Here is a 24,461-nt window from a genome sequence, read left to right as displayed (position 1 = left end):
GAAAATGATTCAAATCAAGCAAATCATATTACTGCCCGGAAATGATCAGTTTTCTTCTGACAATTATATGGCCATTTATCCACTCTGGAGCGGGGTTCTGCTGGGAGACCTCAGAGATATGGCTGTGACATGGACCACTCACCCACCCAAGAATGTCAGAAAAAAGAGACACAAACTGTCATGTTGAAAAGTGGTTTGGCATTGTGAAAACTTCAATTCTGTGCAAGAAAAAACACCTCAGGCCAGCTCACTTCATTCAAGCTTTGTATAGTTCCTTGAAGGGTCGGTACAAAGAGTACATCATAAGGAACAATCTTGCTGACAGTCTCCTCACAAGACCCTCAGGCCATCAAGCCATGTGGTTTTGGTTGAAGAAAGCTGGGCAAAACGATCAAAATCACATAAAAACCGCACCATGAGCTGGATCATCATGTCATCCTGAGAATAAATAACCTCCCACTCAAACTTTGCAGCTTCTCTGACTCCATCATCGACCTGAAACATGCTGATCTCTCCTGTCACTCCATCCTTACAGGAAACCTGGAAACTATAACTTATAGTTAATAACTCAAACTAGTTCATAAATATGTAAATAGATAGATATACAGATGGATAGAAATTATACAGGTAATTAAAATATAACATAAAAATCTATATGAACTGTGAGAAACAGACACGGCTAAGGTTTTATTGCTATTCGTATATATAACATGACAACACTCACCCTCAAAATGATGACTGTAACTCGAAATGTAGAATTTGAACCTCTTCTCTTCTTTGCTGCTTGATGTGACAGCTCTCTGTCTCACGATTCGATTAATGTCCTTCACGATAAACCGAGGAAACTCTTAGAAACGGCGAGTGTTATCTATCATCCTCACCTGCGCCATCCGCTTAAAGCGAGCGCTGTGCTGCACCGGAAGTTGTCCTGCGGGCTAACCGCAAACGCGGAAGAGATCGTGCATATTTGACAAACTGAAAGCGTCAAAAGAGCTCACCTCGTGTTCCTGCTGCACAAGAGCGTCTGTACTTCTGCTGGTAAGTTTAATACTTCTACATTAAGCTTATTTGTGGAGATGATGAAGGGGTTTATATGTGTATAAGCGTGATTTATAGGACTGTCTGCTCCTGAAGCTCAAAGCCTCAAACACCGATTAAACACGGTCCAAACACGGTCATTTGAACAATATAATGGGTTATTTTTATCCCTTGAAAGTGTTTAGGCTTTTCTATATCAGGTTGACTCGATAATTTCACATCATTCAGCAGAAAATAAACTTTAAACAGAGTCAGGAAATCGAAAGTGAAAGCAGAGCTTCAGTAAACAGAAGAATGCGGATGATCCTTAAACTGCATTTAACTGGTAACGTTTTAGTACTAACTACCTACTAACTAAGCTAATAAATAATTAAAATAATAAGTTAATAGTTGTCTAAAGCAGAAGTTATCGTGACAGACACATACATATCAAATGATCAAACCTGAAATATCTGAGGTGTCAGATCAGGGGTTAAACCAACTGCATTAATGTTAATCAGTATAAATATAAATATATCTGCTGTGAAATGGCTAAAGGTCAGTTTGTGTTCTCCCTCATCATGTGGTCTGTTTCAGTAAGGTCTTGTTTGTGAAGTCAGCATTGATTGCTATAAAGTGTGATGTTCTTAATCTCAGTATATTGTCATCTCCAGGTGATGGTCAGCGGCTGATTGTTTCCTCAAAGCTCTGTTAAGGTCTGCATTGGTGTTTTAGCTGCAGTATGGCAGAGGAGCGAGTAAAGGACTCTCTCTCAGAGAAACACAGGTATTGACTATGTTTTTACACCGTTATTTCAACACTTTCTCTGGAGAACAAAGACAAAAGCTGACCACAGAACAGTTTCAGCTTGTGCTTATAGAGGAGAGAAAACGTAAATCAACTAAAATTAACACAAATGTGCATGTTAAACCTACAGTGTATAGTTCAGTGAAGGGAATTATAAAGTATTTTGTCTCAGACTCAGAGATTATATTCATTTCTATAGATACTAAGTTATATGTTGTATTTTATATTTCCTCATCTGGTTTCTATAGTAAGTTTTTACTCACGAGGTTACACAACAAGGTTTTAGAGTCAAATGTGTTTTCAGTGAAGCTGAGATTGTGCAGAATGAGAAAGCAGCACATCACTCGTCTGTTTACCCATGATTCCTGTGTAGCAGACCTGATCAGACAGACCTTCAGACAACTATTAGTTTTTGCTGAATGAAACTACACAAACTTTTTTAAAACAGACTGAAATTTCTTCTTCAGGTGTGTTTTAATCCTCTGGTGTGTTTGTGTCTTCAGTGTGAGATCAGGATCATGTGTGTCCAGCTCTGTGTCTCTGAAGAGTGACCGGTCTAAAGGTGGTGTTCCACCAAACTTCAGAGAGAAAACACCATCATCTGCTCAAAGGTATTGTGTGGTTTACATTATTGCTCACACATGGACTGTTTCAGTATTTGTTAGGACATTTTTTTTTATATTTACACAACTTTAAAGCAAAATATGTAAGAAACACAAGAACGGTGTTATATCATTTTCTTGAATTCATCCACACTCCTGATAAGGACAGATATCTGACCATTAGACCATTGACCAGTGAGTCACGCACTCACTGGTAAGCTACGAGGTGGTGGAGTGGCAATCTACATCAATAACAACTGGTGCACAAATGTTAAAGTTCTCCGAAGTCACTGTTCTGAAGACATAGAATTTTTAACAGTTAAATGTCGTCCAGTATACTTGCCAAGAGAATTTTCAGCCGTGACTATTACAGCCGTGTATATACCGCCCAGTGCGAATACTAAAGACGCACTTACTACACTGTATCAATCCGTGAGCTCAATGCAGGATTCAAATCCGGACTTTGCCTGTATAATCGCTGGCGATTTTAATCAGGCCAAACTAAAGACAGTACTCCCACACTTTTATAAATATGTGGACTTTGCAACCAGGGGAGAGAACATTCTGGACCAGGTCTACTCAAACATCAAACAGCCATACAGAGCTGTTCCCCACCCCCATCTGGGTAACTCGGACCATCTTTCTGTTATACTTATGCCATCTTACAGGCCACTGTTAGTGAGAAATAAAGCTTCTGTGAAGCAGATCCGAACCTGGCCAGAGGGGGCCACTTCAGCCCTCCAAGACTGTTTTGACTGCACAGATTGGGCTGTTTTTAGGGAGGCTACCACTTCCAACCAGCTTGTTAATATAACGGAATACACTGAATCTGTGACAGGATATATATCCAAATGCATAGAAGATGTGACCGTCATAAAACACATTACCACAAGGGAAAACAATAAACCATGGTTTACCAGGGAGGTTTGTGAGCTTCTAAAAGCACGGAATGTAGCTTTCAAGTCTGGAGACAAAGAGGCCCTCAGAATTGCCAGGGCCAACTTGAACCGGGGCCTGAGAGCGGCAAAGCGTGCCTATGGACAAAAAATCCAGTTACAATCTTCTTAAACTCACTCAATTCATTCTTCAGCCGTTTTGAGGAAAACAATAACATCATTCCAACAAAAGCTCTACACTGTGTGGATGATGTAATACTTCAACTTGACCCTGCTGATGTGCGGAGAACCCTTCAAAAGGTCAACCCCTGGAAGGCTGCCGGTCCTGATAATATACCTGGGTGTGTGCTTAGAGACTGTGCAAACTCACTTACAGATATTCTCACAGATATTTTTAACATTTCTCTGAGTAAAGCCATTATACCAGAAAGCTTCAAAGCTACTACTATCATCCCGCTACCTAAGAAATCACCAGTCACAACATTGAACGACTACCGGCCTATAGCACTTACGTCCATCATAATGAAGTGCTTTGAAAGGCTGGTTAAGGCTCACATAACATCTAGCCTACCTGTCACGTTTGACCCTTTCCAGTTTGCTTATCGTTCCAAGCGTTCCACTGATGATGCCATAGCAACAGCACTTGACCTCAGCCTGGCTCATCTGGAAAACAAAAACGGCTGTGTGCGGATGCTGTTCATTGACTTCAGCTCTGCCTTTAATACAGTCATTCCACAACACCTGGTGGGAAAACTCAGAGCTGTAGGCATCAGCACCCCACTGTGCAACTGGTTATTAGATTTTCTCACCAACAGACCACAGACAGTAAGAGTCGGTGAAAACTCCTCACAGACCATCATCATGAACACTGGGGTCCCTCAAGGATGTGTGTTAAGTCCTCTGCTGTTCACACTGATGACTCATGACTGTTGTGCCAGATACAATTCAAATCACTTCATCAAATTTGCAGACGACACAACAGTTGTGGGCCTCATCAGCAACGACGACGACTCGGCCTACAGAGATGAGGTACATCAACTCATCAACTGGTGTGACACTAATAATCTACATCTTAATGTAAATAAAACAAAGGAAATAACTGTGGACTTCAGGAGGAATTACAAGTCACACACCCCCCTCACCATCTATGGCAGTGTGGTAGAGTCAGTGAAAAGCACCAAGTTCCTGGGGGTGCATATTACCGATGACCTGTCTTGGTCTACCAACACCACCTCTCTGGTCAAGAAAGCTCACCAACGCCTCCACTTCCTGCGCAGGTTGAGAAGAGCTAACTTCCCTCCACCGGCACTCACTACCTTCTACAAAGGTGCCATTGAGAGTATTCTCACCAGCAGTCTCTCAGTCTGGTATGGCAGCTGCTCTGCTGCTGACCGGACAGCTCTACAGAGGGTGGTGAGGTCAGCTGAGAAGATAATCGGATCAGCCCTACCATCCATTCAGGACATATACCCCCTCCGTTGCTACAAAAGAGCTACAAACATCATCAAAGACTTCACCCATCCCACACATAAACTGTTCACCCTCCTACCATCTGGGAAACGCTACAGTAGTATGCGTTGCAAGACTACCAGACTCATTAATAGCTTTTTTCCTCAAGCTATCAGACTGCTCAACTCACTTATGAAAACTGGATTATAAAATCACACCCCACAGCCCACACACACAAAAATCTTTGGAACTGTGAGAAAGGCAAACTCAATGTTTTTATGTTAATATCCCTTGCACGTGTAACATGTTTACAAAATTCACGTACCTCTATGCTGCTACTTTGCACTTTGCATTTTTGCCATACTGCACCCAATTGCACTACAATAAATACCTCAACTTGGTCATATTCTGGAACAATAGGATATATGGTAATTGTTCATAGTTTATTATTGTCTATTTATTTAATTTATCTTGTACTATATTAGTTAAATGTTTAGTTTATGTCTAGTGCGTGTCATGTTTTGTTTTTAAATTGCACATTGGAGTATGGGAGAAACGCAATTTCAGTCTGCTGTGTAATGTACTGTTGCATGGTTTGATTGACAAAGTTGACTAAGACTAAGACTAAACATTTATCTACAGTTTGTAACTTTAAATAATGCATCTGAATAAACTCTGCTAGTAAAATATCCTCTTTGTCATAAAGTTATGAGTCACAAGCCAGAGGATTGATGTTCATCATCTATTAAATCAAAAAATCTTATCCTGCAAATTCAGCCACATTAATATTTGAGATCATAAAACTATTATTATTACCTTTTTTAAAGTTTTTAATGATTAATTTTCAATATTGGGAGGGTTAGCCTAATGAAAGTGATCTTAAACCAAATCCCCGTTAGCCACGTTTCCAATTATTATTAGACCTGTTTAATATAGGCTGATATAAATGTAATGAAAAATCACATCTAAACCTCAAATTTTCCTTGTTAAACTGTAGACAGAAATAAAATAAAACACGAGCTTAATGAACACAACCTTACAATACAATAGAAGCTAGAGTATTCTGCAAGATCAGGGACTCCATTTATGAGCAAATAATGAACAATTTGAAGTGTGACACAAGTAATGCTTCATTAACTACACTGGACACTTGAACTAATCTAACACGCATTCAGTTGGTACAGGAAGAGGCAATACAAGTGAAGAATAAAGGTATAGCACTAACAGATAATTAATCATTCATAATTCCCTATTAGCTAATTGTGTTACAAAGAGACAATCAGGAGCGCAGGGGCTGATGAGAAATGAAGTCCAGGAAGATAATACCCTGTGCCCTGTACTGTTCATAAGAGAGACTGCAACAGGTTGTGACGATCTGTTTCCTCTGGTGTGTTTGTGTCTTCAGTGTGAGATCAGCATCATGTGTGTCCAGCTCTGTGTCTCTCAAGAGTGACCAGTCTAAAGGTGATCCACCAGACCTCAGAGAGAAAACACCATCATCTGCTCAAAGGTATTTTGTGTTTTACATTTTTATCACACATGGACCATTTCGAACATGTTATTGTGAACCAACATTACAGTAAAGAGAGTCATTCCTGAATGACTTTAGTGGCTCATTAAAACATTTACAGACACCAGATTTTTACTCCGAGTATTTTCAGTAAATCATAATTTTATATTTCCATGTCAATTTAAAACATATATATTTCTCCATATAGAGTTCTCCAGATCTACCTGAGCTCAAACTCCCCTCTCGTCCTTCAAACGAGAGGGAGCCCCCAGGCTCAGTGGTCTAATAAGCTCAGGGCTCTCTCCTTTTGGCATGCCAAACAAGCTTTATAATCAATCATCAGCTAAGTGTGAACTCTTGAAGCGTGTATGGGTGTTTTCCCCAGTACTGGGTTGCAGCTGGAATGGCATCCACTGTGTAAAACATATGCTGGAATAGTTCATTCCACTGTGGTGACGCCTGATAAATAAGGGACCATGCTGAAGGCAAATGAATGGATGAATATCTGTCTCTGTTTGCCTCTAAATGTATAATTACAGTAGTTTTATCTGTTAACAGTGTTGAATATGAGTTAGCAGATTCAGGAGACGAGACTCACAGGAGACACAAGAGCTTCACAGATAATCTCCAGTCAATCTTCCAGGTGGGAAAAACTCATTTTGATTAATTAAAGTCACTGAAATAACTCCCTGAAACACAGAAATATTTGTTCACAAGACTGTAGAGAACTGAATCTTGTAACCTGCTGGACCTGTCTTAATCTATGAAGGGCCATGCATTAAATATTATTTCATTCTTGTTTTCTTGTGATTGTGACTTAATTTCTCAAGATTTCAACAAAGCGAAATTGATTTCATATCACATTATCTGCAGGGATTTACACTTTAAAGTAATAGTAAATCGCTTGCAGAAAGGACGCATTAAAGCATAAGCAGGATATTCATCATTCTTCATAATCTAATTCATTCATGCAGCAGTTTATTTTGAGCTCTACAGAACTACACTATAAATTTTGAGGGAATATTATTGTAAATAATGAGATATAATGTTATACATGAATATAATTACGAATGTACATTAGTCATGAGTAGGGTTCGGTGATGCATCAAATATTAGCGTATATCACATATATTGAAAAGCAGCAGAAAGAGAATCGACTCCCTGTCAGTTTTACTCATTTAATAAGAACTTCTAGTTTTGTTGTCATTATGGATGTACTAGGTGTCAGTAGGTGACGTATGCATAAATTTGCATATCTGCATCTGTTAAAATTGTCAGCTGTGTAATGGCTGCTGGTTAAATAGCCATGTGACAAGGATTGATTAGCCATGATGAAAAATCTGACTCCTCCCAAACCTGTGTTGTGTACAGTAATCTCTCTGCCATGATAAACGCACAAGTTCAATAATTGCTGCCAAATATTAAACTGATCAAATTTGAAACAGAAGCAGAGATCTGACTGTACCAGGGAAACACCTCACGCTCTCAAGGTCCAGAAGTTGTTTTGGAATAAAATTGCTAGATAATTTGCAGTTGGTGCTTTGAAATGGCTGGAAATTCCTGCTCATTGAGAGGAGCAGAAACGGTACAGTACAGACACGTCAGAGTCTCCAAAATCTCCAGTGACTCCAGAAAAGAAAAGATTTGTCACTTTTTTGACATCTCGTTACTGGGAAAGTCTGAAAAGCCGCTAAATATAGCAACAAAGACACTAAATTAGCAAAACGTTTCACATATGTGTTCATTCATGTGTATTTGATGACTAGTCTAGATTAGGGCTAATCTTAGACGTCTATTAGTTTTTCACTGACAGTCCAAATTTAGCAGAGATGTCTTTGTTTAGATGTTATTAGACTCTGGTTTCCACAGTCGTTCAGACGTTGTGTTTCAGACATTTGTCAGGTATTTGTTCTCAAACTGCTCCTGTGTGTAGGACTAGTCTCTTAAACATCTTATCCAAAGACTGAGTTGGGTTTTTTTTTGTCCTTTGTAGCTGTGAATTTCATTTTTAATAACATGTGAATATGTGCGTCGTGTGTGCTGCATTGCGCATCCGGTGTGCGACCCAAAGCCCCCCCCCCCCCCCCACCCTTAGTGTAATGTGCTCAAAACCTGCTTGGATCTACTTTAACTGTGTGTTTATCTGAAAATAACCTTTGAATGTTCATGAGCTAATCAGAATCAAGCATTTAACAGACTCATAGTATCATGTATTATAATGTATTTGGAGTAGGTTGTGGATCTACAACTGTGTGTGAATGAATGTTTTGGTTAAAAGTTGTTCTTCTTTTTTCTTCAATTATAGAATCTTGAGAGTAAAATGATCAGATTTCTGAAGAATGAACTGGAGAAATTTAAGAAAATCTTACAAGCAGAAAACAGACAAGAGTTTGTAAAGGACTTTAATAATAACAGAAGCAGAATCACAGAAGCAGCTCTTGATCTCACACTCTTCTTCCTGAGAGAGATGAAGCAAGATCAAGCTGCTGATACTCTTGAGGGTAAGAGACTCATTCATTGGTAGACCTACACGAAATCGGCAGACTTTCACAGAGTTTTAGTCCATCATTGAGTTTATTTATTTACTGTGTAAATGTGTGTACATTTATTTTCATTCAGTTATTTAATTTCAGTAATATTGTTGACTAATATGAAAATGTTCATGATTTATTTACAGTACAGTTTGTAAAGTCATATTTTCTGTCCTTTAGTAGATATATTATATGAGTCTTGTGCTTTGTTTACCAATTAAGTAAGTCTAAGTGGATTTGTATTGTAAACATTAAATATTATTATTTAAGTTAAAAATGTGTTCTATTTTATTTTGTATTACGTTTTTAGTTATGATATTCCCTAAATCTTTCCACAGTTATCTGCAGATTGTTTACAAAATTCTCCACAGAAATAGCAAAAAATGACTGAAAATTCTAGGGGTGTAACAGATCACGGTTGATCCATGATTCATATGGATCACAACCCATGCTTTGGAAGACACGTGACCCGCGGATTAAATTTGTAACGATCACAGAGAGATTGCCTCTCACGTCATTCAATTCACATGTATGAGAGCATTTAGGCTTTCTTGTAAAATATAATGATGACAGAAGATGTGGTGGGTTTTGTTAAAGGTCACTACTTGTTAAGCCTTTATCAATGCATTTAGTGTAAGCTGCATGATTAATCATTACAAGATCAGGATCTCAACACCCACGCAACATCTAATATAAATGATGGTGATTTACATATGATTAATAATCCTCAGATCGCTGCATTCAAATATGAAAATGCAAAATGAAGTTACAAACAGTCAAATAACACAGAAGTACTGGGAGAACAGTTTATAGTTCAGATAAAATCACTGATGTTTATGTTGAAGATTAAAATCACAGTCATATGCACAAAAATGAAAGTTGTAGGCTGCAATTACATTATTTAACCATTAGGAGGCGACAACCAGCCGTCACAAACACACCACTGAATAATTCTTCTACAATGATCATCTAGCAATGAAACATGAAGTTTTATGAGTGAAGAACTCAATCATTTACTGAAGATGAGCCTAAAGTAAATATGGGTTCTGCAGATAATTTCTTCATTTAACGTTAACAGCAAAAGTAGGAGTAACAGTGATTTTTTTTCACACAACACTGAATACTTTACTATTGGTTTATTCTGATGATTATTTATACATTTTATTTTTAAAAATTTTACAGATTCTCATTTCTGTTTCTATTCAAGACTAAGTCTATCTGTTTTTTTGCTCCTGTCTTTAGATGAGCTGCTCTTTATTTATAAGCTTAAATGTAGCCTGAAGAAGAAATATCAAAGTGTGTTTGAAGGAATTGCTCAGCAAGGAGACTCCACACTTCTGAATAACATCTACACAGATCTCTATATCACTCAGGGTGCGAGTGAACAGGTCAACACTGAACATGAGATCAGACAGATTGAAGCTGCTTCCAGACGTCATCAGTCACTAGAGATACAGGTTGAATGCAAACATTTGTTTGAAGCACCTGAACAAGACGAGCAGATCAGAACTGTCCTGACAAAAGGAGTTGCTGGCATCGGGAAATCAGTCTCTGTGCAAAAGTTTGTTCTGGATTGGACTGAAGGGAAAGAAAATCAAGACATCAGCTTCATATTTCCTCTTCCATTCAGAGAGATGAACTTAAAGGAGAAAGAAAGACAAAGTTTAAAAGACCTCATAACTCAGTTTTTCCCAGAGACTAAAGGACTGAACCTTACAAGAAGCACACGATTCAAAGTCCTGTTCATCCTTGATGGATTGGATGAATGTCGTCTTCCTCTGAACTTTGCTGGTAATGAGACGTGTCGTGATGTATCTTCAGCAGTCTCTCTGGATGTTCTCCTGACGAACCTCATCAAGGGAAATTTGCTTCCTTCTGCTCTCATCTGGATCACCAGCAGACCAGCAGCTGCCAGTAAGATTCCTGCTGACTGTATTGACCGGCTGACAGAGATACGAGGATTCAATGATGCCCAAAAGGAGGAGTACTTCAGAAAGAGACTCACAGATCAGAATCAGGCCAGAGAAATCATTGATCACATTAAACAGTCAAAGAGTCTCTTTATTATGTGCCACATCCCAGTCTTCTGCTGGATTTCAGCCACTGTTCTCCGGAACATTTTGAAGGAGAACAGAAATACTGAACTGAAACACAGGGCTAATGCTGAAACACTGCAGGAATCTCCCAAGACTCTGACACAGATGTACACACACTTTCTCCGCTTTCAGATCCAGCAGAGCAGAAGAAAGTATAATGGAGAAAACACACCAGATGTCTCCTGGGATCCAAACCTCATCCTTTCACTGGGTAAACTGGCCTTCCAGCAGCTGGAAAGAAACAATGTGATCTTCTATGAGAGCGATCTGAAAGACTGTGGCATTGACGTCTATAAGGCATCTGTGTACTCAGGCATGTGTACCCAGATCTTCAAGGAGGAGACGGGAATCATTCTTGGTACCATGTACTGCTTTCTTCACTTGAGCATTCAAGAGTTCATTGCAGCGCTTTATCAACATCTGTTTCGAGACAGCGACAAGAAACAAGCAGAAAAAAGCAGAAATAAGGCTATGAGGAATCTGCTGAAGACTGCTGTGGACAAGGCTCTGAAAAGTGAGAATGGACATCTGGACCTTTACCTTCGCTTCCTTCTCGGTCTGTCATTCCAGTCCAATCGACAACTCTTACGAGGCCTGTTGACACAGCAGGATGACAGAGACCAGAGCAAAGAGGAAATAATTGCATACATCAAGCAGAAACTTGAAGGGAATCTGTCTCCAGAGAGATCCATCAATCTGTTCTACTGTCTGAATGAACTGAACGACCAAACTCTGCTGAAAGAGATTCAGTCTCACCTCAGTAGAGGAAGTCTGTCATCTGCTGACCTTTCACCTGCCCAGTGGTCTGCTCTGGTCTTTGTGTTGTTGACCTCAGAGGAGGAGCTGGAGGAGTTTGAGCTTCAGAAATTCCAGAAATCAGACGAGTGTCTCATCAGACTATCAGCAGTCATCAAATCCTCCAAAAGAGCTCAGTAAGTCAAAGTGCTTCTTTCTCAAATTAAATAATATAGTATATCATGTTAATGAACATGCACAATAGTGATATCATCTGCACTTGAAAATACATTAATAATTGTTTCTTATTTAATATTTTAGTGTTTTTTAATAACGTTTAGATTCATGTTTTGGCAGTGGTTGGTTAAGGGATAGTTTACCCAAAAAATAAATTTACAAATTTTTACTCGCCCTCAAGGGGTTATAAACCTTTCTCAAACTTTGTTTCTCCTGTTAAACATAAAAGAAGATTCCTGTAGAAAGAAGCCTGTAACCATTGACACCAGTTGTTTTTCCTATTATGTAGGTCAATGGCTAATGGTTTTCAGCTGTCATAAACTATTATCTGTTAAGCAGAATAAAAAGATCATAAAGGTTTGGAACCACTTAAGGGTAAGTAAATGTTTAGGTGAACTATCTCTTAAGTCAGCTATAAAATGATACAGCACCTTAAAAGTCCTTTCTGGTAAGAGTCGAATGATCACACTGATGTTGTTTTCTACATTCTGTCTATTTTGACCCATCTCTATGTTGATAATTATCAGGTAACATTGACTACGTTTATGTGGACATCAGTAATGGAGTTATTTTCCTTAATCTAATTAAGACAATAATAAGATTGAGGTGTTTACATGAGCTGCTTTGGTGCTGCTTTGGTGCGTTTTGGTGCATTACTGCCACCTCTGGTGAAACTTGCTTGATGGAAAGATGACTGAGGGAGAGGAGTTATTTCCTCATGACCATACCTCCAGGAGTACATGTTAAGATGCAATAACTTAATTCCTGATGCTGTGCTCAAAAAATAAAAATACTTTAGTGTATATATATATATATATATATATATAATGCTTATTCCAATATATTTCCCTTTACTATTAACGACTATAGTATTTTAAATGTGTAACACCTGGTGTTATTGGATTGTTTTAGCTGTTATATACTATAATGTGTCTCTGTTTAGTTCAGCATATTATTTACAGTAAATAACTGAACTGAACTATTCTGCCTCATATGTTTCATTGACAGTTTTATTGATCACTAAGATGTGATGGTCTTGGATTTAAGTTGCTTTGATTTAAAAATTAAATTTGCAAAAATAGTTTAGATGTAGCTAAGCCTCTTTTGGCAAGTAGCTTTTAGCTTAGCTTTCTACAGCTCCCAGGGGTAGCTTTTAGTGTAGGTAAGCTACATTTTAAGTAGAGTAGCTAATAGCTTAGCTCACTACATTTTTCTAGTAGCTTGCCCAACTCTGTGTCCATGTAAACGCACTCACTGACACAGACACACATAGAGAAAACAACAGTACCAGGACAGGCCAACCAGGACCATGACATAGCTCCCTTCTAGGAGAAGATTGCAGATGATCCTCAGAGGAAAACACAAAACAAGAGTGAGTTCAGCAAGCTGGAGGTGCTACAGTGGACAAGGGTGATGGGGAGAGGCAGTTTAATGAAACCATGATAGGGTACAAGACAGATGGTGAGGGGGAAACTGACAGACAGGTGAACAGGAAGAAGGACAAAGCCAAGGCAGGGACTACTGGACAGTAAACCAGGGCAGATCGTGTGGATCAGGATAAACAGCTGGAGCACAGAGGTATAATGTTTAGATTAGATTAGATTCAACTTTATTGTCATTACACATGTACAAGTACAAGGCAACGAAATGCAGTTTAGGTCTAACCAGCAGTGCAATAGCAGCAAGTGCAGGATACAGGTATAAGTTATAAAGTGCAGTTATAGAAAAACTATGGTGATATTTACAGATGGATGTACTATCAACATTATATACAGGTTGTATTAGCTATAAACAGAGGTTTGCATAAATGAATATATGTACATGATGCTATTAATAATCAGGAGTGGCAGATAGATAAACATAATTACAAATTACAAATGTCCATGTGCTGTGGGTATGTACAGTTCAAGTAAATGAATCAGTGCAATGAATATGTGCAACCTTTAAATGTGCAAATGTTAAATAGTGCAGTGATTGTGAGGAGTATAAGTTAGAGGAGTGTGGGGGGTGTATTGGGGGGGCAAAAGAGTCAGTGAGGGGCAGAGTTCAAAAGGAAGACAGCTCTGGGGAAAAAGCTGTTCCTCAGTCTGCTGGTTTTTGTCCGGGGGAGCCTGAAGCGCCTGCCGGAAGGCAGGAGAGAAAACAGTCTGTGAGCAGGGTGAGAGGCGTCCTTAAGAATACTGCGTGCTCGGCGCAGACAGTGTTTCTTCTGGATGTCCTCAATGGCTGGCAGTGTGGTCCCTGTGATGCGTTGGGCAGTTTTCACCACCCGCTGCAGTGCCTTACGCTCAGCAACAGAGCAGCTTCCATACCAGACTGTGACGCAGTTGGTCAGGATGCTTTCTATTGTGCAGCGGTAGAAGTTCACTAAGACGGCTGATGAAAGCTGGTTCTTCTTAAGTTGCCTCAAGAAGAATAGGCGCTGGTGAGCCTTCTTGACCAGGCTGGAGGTGTTGGTGGTCCAGGAAAGGTCCTTAGAGATGTGGGTCCCCAGGAACTTGAAGGATGAGACAGGCTCAACGGCCATCCCATTAATGTGGATGGGATCATGTGAGCCTGTTCGTGCCTTCCTGAAGTCCACAATGAGCTCCTTGGTCTTGCTGGTGTTAAGGAGCAGATTATTGTCGGTGCACCAAGTGGCCAGATGCTGTATCTCCTCCCTGTAGGCAGTCTCATCATTATTGCTGATTAGACCAATCACTGTGGTGTCATCTGCAAATTTGATGATGGTGTTGGATCTGTTCACAGGCCTACAGTCGATGGTAAAAAGGGAGTAGAGGAAGGGGCTCAGCACGCAGCCCTGTGGTACACCAGTGTTGAGTGTGATGGTGGTGGAGCAGATGTGGCCTGATCTAACATTCTGAGGTCTGTTAGTCAGAAAGTCCATAACCCAGTTGCAGAGAGACGTGTCGATATCCAGGTCTCTGAGTTTGATCAGTAACTTAGAGGGTATGACAGTGTTGAATGCTGAGCTGAAGTCAACAAACAGCATTCGTGCATAAGTGTTTTTATTGTCCAGGTGTGTGAGGACAGAGTGCAGTGCTATGGAGACGGCATCTTCTGTACTTCTGTTGCCACGGTAGGCAAACTGATGTGGGTCCAGTGTGGATGGCAGAGAGTCTTTCAGATGTGCCAGGACCAACCGCTCGAAGCACTTCATGATGATGGGTGTGAGTGCTACAGGGCGGTAGTCATTCAGGCATGTTGGGCTGGAGTGTTTGGGCACCGGCACAATAGAGGTGGTTTTAAAGCATGTTGGCACAGTTGCTAGGTTAAGTGACAGGTTGAAAATGTCTGTGAACACCCCAGTGAGCTGTTCTGCACATGCTTTGAGGACGCGCCCAGGGATACCGTCTGGTCCAGCAGCCTTACGCACATTGATCCGACTCAGTGCAGTGTAGACTTCTGAGGAGGTGAGTGTGATAGTTGAGTGGTTGGTTGAGGTAGTGTTCCTGGTGTAGGGTTCTGTATTGTCTCTTTCAAAGCGGGCATAAAAGTCATTTAGCTCGTTCAGGAAGGAGACATTTGTGGCTGTGGGGGTGGACTGGCTGGGTTTGTAGTTGCTGATGGCCTGGATGCCCTGCCACATGCGCCGAGGATCAGAGTTGGAAAAGTGCTCCTCTAGCTTTAGCTTGTAGCAGTGCTTGGCCTTTTTGATGCCCCTCTTCAGATTAGCCCTGGAAGTGCTGTAGGCCTGTGCATCCCCTGATCTGAATGCAGTGTTGCGTGCCTTCAGCAGGAGGCGCACCTCCTTGTTCATCCATGGCTTTTGATTTGGGTATGTGGTGATCTGTTTCTGGGTTGTAACACTGTCTATGGTGGTGTTGATATATTCCAGAACAGAGGAAGTGTAACTGTCAATGTCTGTGTGAGAGCCACATGTGGCCTGGGAAGCAAACATACTCCAGTCTGTGTGTTCAAACCTGTCCTGGAGTGTGGAGTCCACCCCCGCTGGCCACACTTTGATGGTCCTTACTGATGGCTTCACACGGTTGACGATGGGTGAGTATTTGGGGGTGAGAAACAAACAAAGGTGATCTGATTGACCCAAGTGGGGGAGGGGGGTCACAGCATATGCTTCAGCCATGTTTGTGTAAACTTGGTCTAAAGTTTTGTTTCCCCTTGTGTGGCAGAAAATGTTCTGATGGAATTTGGGGAGCACTGTTTTTAAGTTTGAGTGATTAAAATCCCCCGCAACAATAAAAGCAGCCTCCGGGTGAGCAGTCTGTTGTTTGCTGATGGCTGCATGAAGTTCATTCATAGCAAGCTTGGCATCAGCGTCGGGAGGGATATAAGCAGCAGTTATTATGGTGGAGGTGAACTCCCGTGGCAGATAAAACGGTCTACATTTAACCATTAGAAATTCCAGGTTAACAGAGCAATGTCTCCCAACGACGACAGAGTTTGTGCACCAAGCTTTGTTAATATAAATGCATAATCCTCCGCCTCTGGTCTTACCGGAGTCATCCGCCGTTCTGTCTGCTCGGAATGTTTGATGCTCCGTTAGCGATATAGCGTTGTCTGGTATCCCGCTGTTTAGCCATGTTTCTGTAAAAATCATGACATTACAGTTCCATAATCTTTTGCTGTGGTTGATGCGCAGTCGAATCTCATCCATTTTGTTCACCAGTGACCGTACATTGGCGAGAAAGATGCTGGGTAAAGAGAGCCGGTGTGGTGTTAGCTTTAGCTTAGCTCTTAGCCCGCCGCGCTTCCCCCGTCTTTGTTTACGTTCTCTGCGCCGCCTTCGAGCACTTCCGCCCGGCCGTGTAGGGCTGTGAGGCCCGGGTGTTCTGGCGATCTCAGGGATGAGTCGAAGATTGTTAATAAAACTGTCCGGAGTGCACAAACCAATATCCAAGATGTCCTGTCGGGTGTACGATGTAAAGGCACCGCTGTTCTGTACGAACAGACCCGAAATGAGCAGGAATAATACCGCAAAATTGCAGAAACTGGAGAGACGCTGGGCTTCGCGAACTGAACGCGCCGCCATCTTGCCGCCATCTAATGTGTCCTTAAATTTTGCATTCACAGGTGAGGCAGTCCTTATCACTGGCACTTCTAAATAGATGTATTTATTTTCTATATTTTGTATCTCTGTTTGCTTTTATTTGTCTGTTGATATGCAGCTTTTAAATGTGCTAAATGAAATAATTTTTATTTTGTTTGTTCATGTGTTTTATTGTCTGTCATCTGTGGACCTTTGAGTATGATCTTCTTGTCTTTTGATAAAAATATTTCTTCATCTATTCAGACATCTGAAGGAAGCCATTTACTTTTGTTGCATAAACCTAAATCCTATTAAAAGCTAAAATCACCAGATGTGCTCACTAATTGGTGAAGTTAAACCAGTCACTACAGTCAGATGTGCTTCAGACTATTAAACACACCAGACTAACACATACATATTGTGTTTGTTCTCTACACAGGCTACAGGGCTGTAATCTCACTGTTCAGTCCTGTGAGAGTTTGTCTTCAGCTCTACAATCCTCAAACTGTGTCCTGAGAGAGCTGGACCTGAGTAACAATGACCTGCAGTATTCAGGAGTGAAGCTTCTCTCTGATGGACTGAAGAGTCAACACTGTAAACTGGAGACACTGAGGTAAATGATTCTCCACTCAGCAATATCACACAGACATTTGCAGGGATGTGATTTTATTCATATCTACACATTGATAAAGATTACATGATTATGTCTATGTGTTGACTCAGAATAAAAAAAGACAAATCTATTTAAATGTTTTACTTAATAAACTGCATGAAGCTGCATTTTCAGAATTGTAGTAACTCTTTTCCTGATGTGCACCATAAGGGTGTCAAAACAGTTCGGCATCTGTTCAGTAATAGATCATAACTGGTTGTTACATACTGATGTAGTTTATCTCATATGCGCTTTGTCATTGTAGATGAGGTGAGGGAGGTGAGCACGAGTAATTAAACGCTCCAACTACTTTAGAAAGCAGATAACAGTGCACAATCACTGCTTGTTAGTTTGCTGGACGGTCTTTTTGCTGCTCAGGGAGAAAATGAAAGCTGTAAAGCTATCACAGTGATACTTGTGGATCCAGGCTGTCTGTAGAACGAGTTTTCACCACTGCATCTGTCATGGATCAGCTGTAATAAACGCAGCCGTTCAGCATCATCATTTCTGTTGAGGAACACAATGGCCAATCACAGGTGTTTAAGAACTCGCTCAAAAAGCAAGCGGGATTATTAATTCAATGTCAAGTCAATGTTTATTTATAAAGCGCTTTTAAAGACAACAAGTGTTTACCAAAGTGTTGTACAAGCGTGCTCCATTTAAAACGAAGGACAAATAAAGGACACAAGACTCTCATATGGTTTAATGTCAAAAAGTGAAATGAGTTTTCAGACTAGATTTTAAAACAGAACGAGTTAAAACTCTAACATGTAGAGGCAATGTAGATGTAGATGTGCTGTAACACATTGAGCCACTGAACATTGCTCTTAAGATGTATTTCTACTGGGGGAAAGTGTGAATTTCCTCCAAACCTCTCAGATATAGTCTGTGTTAGTAAATGCAAGACTATTGATGAACTCCAGCATAACACTGTTTGACAACGCTTCAGATGACTGTTCTAGAGCCTACAACTAATTAATCTGTCAGATTCTGGAGTGCATTACAGCTCTAAAGAACATTATAAATGATGAATGATCTTAAATAAAACAAACACATTTATAGAGATGGTATACAAGTATATAATTTCACTCACCTGGGAAACGGAGGCCACGTGAACGGTTTGTGAAGTGCACACAGCATGCCAACACAAAAATACATCGAGTTCAGCGGCTAATCAGCCGGAATTAGCTGAGGTGACGAGACAGCGACCAGGGAGACCTAGCTGTCACTCAAGTGGCCACGCCCTTAATTATGCAGACTTAATATAACCTAATATAAACGAAACGGATGAGTTATAAAAAATTCACCCCCTCACAGTTACCCTGAAGGGTAATATTAGCCATATGAACCAAAATGGTTCTTTGTATTTGTTCTTGTAAACACCTTTTTTTCCTGCAGTAAAGTCGGCCATTTTAACAGTGGGCTCAATAGAAATCTGCTCTATATGGAGCCAGGACTAGCGGGATTTCCATGAATTGCAGTTTCAGTTACTTCTGTATTGGCTTCACGAGGGAGAGTGGGAGGTTGCTGCTTGGTCATTACTCTACTTATTTACTCAGTGCTATAGCTGAGCACCATGCACTGCAGCACCAACAGTAAATCTATACACTGCTATAAACTATTGCTGTACACTGACATTGCAAAGAGGACTTAAACTATTTTAAGCCCTTTCAAAGATTTAATGGCTTGAAACTGTTCAACAGACTGGTCAAAAATACTGGTAGTTTACCTTGTTAATAAAGGGTTTGCTGAATAATTGCAGACTCCTGCATTTTCAGATGGAGACTGTTCTTACATGTGTATTGATTGCTGACACATTTAACATATTACTTATGATATAAATAAACAATGCATATCTAATTTTAGATCTTCAATAGAAAAGCTATATTCCATATTTTAATGAGACGGTTTTATTTCATTTTAACATAGAACATTTTGTATAAATAAATGTTTACAATATTTAATGAAAATAAATCAAATTTATAGACATTAATACTGTTTAAAGCTAAAATCACCAGATGTGCTCACTAATTAGTGAAGTTAAACCAGTCACTACATTCATACATGCTTCAGACTATTAAACACACCAGATCAACACATACATATTGTGTTTGTTCTCTACACAGGCTACAAGGCTGTAAACTCACTGCTCATTGCTGTGAGAGTTTGTCTTCAGCTCTACAATCCTCAAACTGTGTCCTGAGAGAGCTGGACCTGAGTAACAATGACCTGCAGGATTCAGGAGTGAAGCTTCTCTCTGATGGACTGAAGAGTCAACACTGTAAACTGGAGAAACTGAGGTAAATGATTCTCCACTCTACAATAACTACAGTCAGACAGTTTCATATTAGGGCTTTTCATGCTTGAACATGTTAATCCTGGGTGATACTAAACCCCAGATAACAGGAATTATGGTTTATCAGTAATTATGTTTCACACTGCTCATACTATACCTGTAGTTAACCCTCAGGGGTCTGAGGTGATTTTGGGACCCCTGAGATGTTTTGACATGCCCTGACATTTGGGCTTATTTCATCTACTTCTTTCATAGTACTGGCCAACATGTATTTTATTTGTATTCAGCACAAACTGTGCTACAATAATATGTGAGAAATATTGGTGTACATGCTTGTGTTTTTAGAAATAAATATGATGTGTGGTTAGTAGGTTTTAGAGGAAAAAATAGCTGAAATAAGGTCCAAAAACCACACTGAATGTGCCTGAACAAGACTTTAGAGTAAGCAGTCTTGTAGGCTGGAATATTTACTGCACAATTATGTGAAAATGATTCTGTTCTCTCATTCAAAGAAAACATTACAAATGATCTAGGATTTGTTGGGTTTGTTTTGGGTGATCTCAGCGGTATGCATGAGTGACAATGGTCATGAATAATTAACACTTGGAGAGACAACAGACACTCCCCCACTCACCCATCAAGGTCAGTGTACAGCAATGTCCATCTGCAACAGCTAGCCCAAACTAAATGCTTGTTGTATGACTTGCTGTGTGACCATGTAAACACTCTGGGTGAACAATATACAGTGCTCAGCATATATAAGTGCACCCCTCACTAATCTCTCTTTTACATTCATATTTTAAATAGGAAGCTCTACAATATTATATTTGTGGATATACAATAGATTAGCCAAATCTGGAGCTCATCTAACAAAATAACTTATGATAAAGCTCCAAAAACTGGTGCACTCAAATTTATATGTTCTAGAAAAATATTCAATACAAAATGAAAAAAGAGGAAAAATCAAGAGAAGCAAAACAATGGAAGAATTCAGCTGAAATTTTGTAGGGTTTTTTGCAATATTTAGCCTGAATTTAATTGTGTTATCTTTCAATTTCTGGATATGTTTGGTGACTAAAATATTATTGTAATAAATATTTCTGTTTAATAAATCTGTTTTGTTTAAATGCACCAAAATACACTGCCTATATTGACTGAGAAATGGAGGAAAATCTGGATTTTCAGAATGGGCTGCACTCCATTATGCTGAGCGGCTGTATGTGCACTTATACAGCGTGCACATATAATATATATTTGAAATGGTCTAAAACGTGTTGGCCAAACTCTCTTGTGCATTAATCCAGCATTTAATAATCATTTGGAAATGAGTCTGAGACACTGAAGTAGCGTAATGACAAAAGCTTTAAACACAAGAATAAATCCTATTTTAAAGATGAAAAACAATTCCTTTAAATCTAAATCAGATTTGAAGACCTTTTATAGAGATTTCCCCAAATAGTTGCAGTCCTAGTTCACTTTTTGAAAACTTTAGCAGGTTGTGACGATGTCTGTGTGTGTCAACATTCAACATCACTTTCCGTGTGAACAGCCCTTAAGTCTTACCAGATGTGGAGCCCAAATGTGCAGGGGTGTGATTTTATTTATATTGATATACAGTTCTACAGATGATGTTGAGTCCTTGTTGAGTGTGTGAGTGTGTTTGCTGATGTGAGGGCTTGATCAATAAGGAGAGCTAATCAGGATGTGTGTGTGTGTGTGTGTGTGTGTGTGTGTGTGTGTGTGTGTGTGTGTGTGTGTGTGTGTGTGTGTGTGTGTTCATCACTGCTGTTGACATGAGCAGAAACAGCAGTCAGCATCTTCACAACACAAAGAGATGTGTGATTGTCCAACTGTGTGATGTGGACTATTGCTGTGTTTGTAGATTGTCTGCCTGTATGGTGACAGAGGAAGGCTGTGGTTTTCTGTCTTCAGCTCTGACTTCAAACCCCTCACACCTAAGAGAGCTGGATCTGAGCTACAATCATCCAGGAGATTCAGGAGTCAAGCTGCTCTCTGAACAACTGGAGGATCCAAACTACACACTGGACAAACTCAAGTATGTGGAGCATCACTGGCCTTGTGCTTTTCCACTGAATGGCTTTAAAAAGACACTAGAAAGCTCTTTTCTGATCTTCAGTTTTCTGTGAGGGTTATGGGGTGAGGACAGACAGAAGATACAGCTTGTAGAGTATTCCAGTCATGTCTATGAAGAGCAAATCATTGAGTGTGAAATGAATCTCCTCTGTAAATGTTGGAGTGTATTGGCTCAGTTGTGTCATTAAGCGGGACACACTGTACAGTTTCAGCATTTGAGCTGAGCAGAGAAACTTCTTCCTCCATTTGTGCTGAAGAATCCTCCAATATCAGGTCAGGAATAGGGTTGGGGATTGAAGATGGATTCAGATTCTGGAATCAGACACTTGGATTAATGTTCAGACTCTTGTTCTAAAATCAACATCTGGATTCCTCTTCTCTGTGCACACATGTGTATTTTTCACTTGCTAATCTGTCAGGAACTTGGGCGCTGGCGAGCAGCTTTAATAATCTGAACATAGTTTAGAGATGGACTGCAACATGTGCTCAAAGGCTGCATGTGCTGAAGAACGATGGCAAAGCTAAGTGTGATCACTGTAATAAATGAATGTTGCAGCAGGGTGTCTCCATCAACATGAGCAGTATCTGCGCTCGCTTCACCAACAGCAGAGGAAAAGAACGCACTGTGTTACATTCATTGTGCATCCCGGCTGGAACCAACAAGTGTTGTGTGTTTTAGCTGAAGAGTTTGGAGCGTGTAGCTGAGCAGCTCAGTGCTAGCTTTAGCTTATTAGCTGAGGGGGAAACTAAACAGCTCATTCTCTCCATCTGTGTGTGTTTACAGTCTGGATCATGGAGGAGACGCGAGGATTACAGCAGGACTGCACAAATGTAGGACTACACACACACACACACACACACACACACACACACACACACCACGCACGCACATGCACACACACTCACTCACTCGCTCCCACGCATGCGCATGCACACACACATACACACACACACCACGCACGCACGTACACACACACACACACATGTACAGACACACAGCCATACAGACACACAAACACACACTCACTCACTTGCTCGCACGCACACACACAGGCATATACACACTCTCTCTCTGTCTCTCTCACACACACACACAAAGACACACGCACAAACTCTCTCACACACATACACAGATACGTACACACACACAGCTGTGGTTATAAATGTGTGTGTTCTTGTGTTCAGGGGCCTGTTTCCTCACACTGGATCCAAACACAGCACACACTCGTCTCATTCTGTCTGAGGAAAACAGAGAGGTGAAGTGTGTGGAAGAGGATCAGCCGTATCCTGATCATCCAGACAGATTTGTTTATTGTCCTCAGGTGTTGTGCAGAGAGAGTGTGTGTGGACGCTGTTACTGGGAGACTGACTGGAGTGGAGATCATGGTGTGTGGATATCAGTGTCATATAAGAGCATCAGGAGGAAGGGAGGTGTTGAGTCTTGGTTTGGATATAATGCTCAGTCCTGGAGTTTGATCTGCTCTTCCTCCAGTTTCTCATTCATACACAATCACACACACACTGATCTCCCAGTGAAGCGGCTCAGCAGGAGAATAGGAGTGTTTGTGGATCACAGTGCAGGAACTCTGATCTTCTACAACATCTATAGAGACACAATGAGCCTCATCCACTCAGTCCAGACCACATTCACTGAGCCGCTCTGGCCTGGGTTTAGGCTTTATTCTGGATCATCAGTGAAACTGAGCTGAAGACTGATGAGAGATTTACCCACAATCCTCTGCAGGAGCAGTCAGCAGCTGTGTGTGTGTGTGTGTGTGTGTGTGTGTGAGAGAGAGAGAGAGAGAGTGTGTGTGTGTGTGTGTGTGTGTGTGTGTGTGTGTTTGTGTGTGTGTGTGTGAGAGAGAGAGAGAGTGTGTGTGTGTGTGTGTGTGTGTGTTTATCTGTGCTCTTCTGTCTCATTTGAAATGTAGTTTATATTGTCACATCATTGATCTTTATTACAGTGTTTTGCAGACGCTAGGACACATTGTATAATATTCAGGTCACTTCTGCAGAAGTCTTGACAGTGAGCACAACAGAAATCTCGGTGGGCTAAACTGAGGATCAATTCTCGTTTTGGCTCAAATGTATTCGATGACTGCATCTGTCAAATTTGCTCAACTCTTTTCTCAGTCAGACAAAACAACTGCCAAATCTCTGTGTACATACAGGACATTTAGCACATGCTGACATACTGTTTTTAAAACTGTTCAAAACAACAGCGTAATGCAAAACTGCAGAAGACAGCAACATTCAACAGCAATATTATATTGAAACATATCTAAAATTGCAGTTTAACCAACCTTACTATTGGATCTGTATCAGTGGATGGTGTGTAGACAAACTCTTGTATTTTATTTCTAATTGAAAGATAAATAAAGGACATAAACTATTGAAGGATTCTGCATCGTGTCTGATTCATTCCAGTAACATATATCACAGTTATAAACAGAGATGTGTCCTTGTTTTACACAAGAAAACACTGCGTAACGCTGCATGTTGTTAGTGTTTTAGCTCATTGTTTTGTGGGTGATAAGTGTTTGCTGGCT

General features: G+C 40.4%; 1 protein-coding gene across 1 annotated transcript; it reads left to right on the top strand.

Moving 5' to 3' along the window:
* The first annotated feature begins 952 nt into the window (after window positions 1-952).
* On the top strand, window positions 953-22,783 carry LOC130222309 (NLR family CARD domain-containing protein 3-like). The gene is made up of 9 exons (XM_056454887.1): window positions 953-1,038; window positions 1,692-1,803; window positions 2,328-2,435; window positions 6,177-6,281; window positions 6,840-6,924; window positions 8,587-8,782; window positions 10,055-11,840; window positions 17,310-17,483; window positions 21,701-22,783. The coding sequence occupies exons 2-9, from the start codon at window positions 1,760-1,762 to the stop codon at window positions 21,963-21,965; spliced, it is 2,763 nt and encodes a 920-aa protein (XP_056310862.1). The 5' UTR covers window positions 953-1,038; window positions 1,692-1,759; the 3' UTR covers window positions 21,966-22,783.
* The last annotated feature ends 1,678 nt before the right edge of the window (window positions 22,784-24,461 follow it).

The sequence above is a fragment of the Danio aesculapii genome, chromosome 4 (genome assembly GCF_903798145.1).
Source record: "Danio aesculapii chromosome 4, fDanAes4.1, whole genome shotgun sequence".
NCBI classification, from domain to species: Eukaryota; Metazoa; Chordata; class Actinopteri; order Cypriniformes; family Danionidae; genus Danio; species Danio aesculapii.
This window is presented reverse-complemented; position numbering and strand designations above follow the sequence as displayed.

Bases quoted from the DNA above. Each gene is read 5' to 3' on its own strand.
- LOC130222309 (XM_056454887.1), top strand. From the start codon at position 1,760: ATGGCAGAGGAGCGAGTAAAGGACTCTCTCTCAGAGAAACACAG. The intron at 6,925-8,586 runs GTGGGAAAAACT...CTTCAATTATAG, and splicing joins ATCTCCAGTCAATCTTCCAG to AATCTTGAGAGTAAAATGAT. The intron at 17,484-21,700 runs GTAAATGATTCT...CTGTGTTTGTAG, and splicing joins TGTAAACTGGAGACACTGAG to ATTGTCTGCCTGTATGGTGA.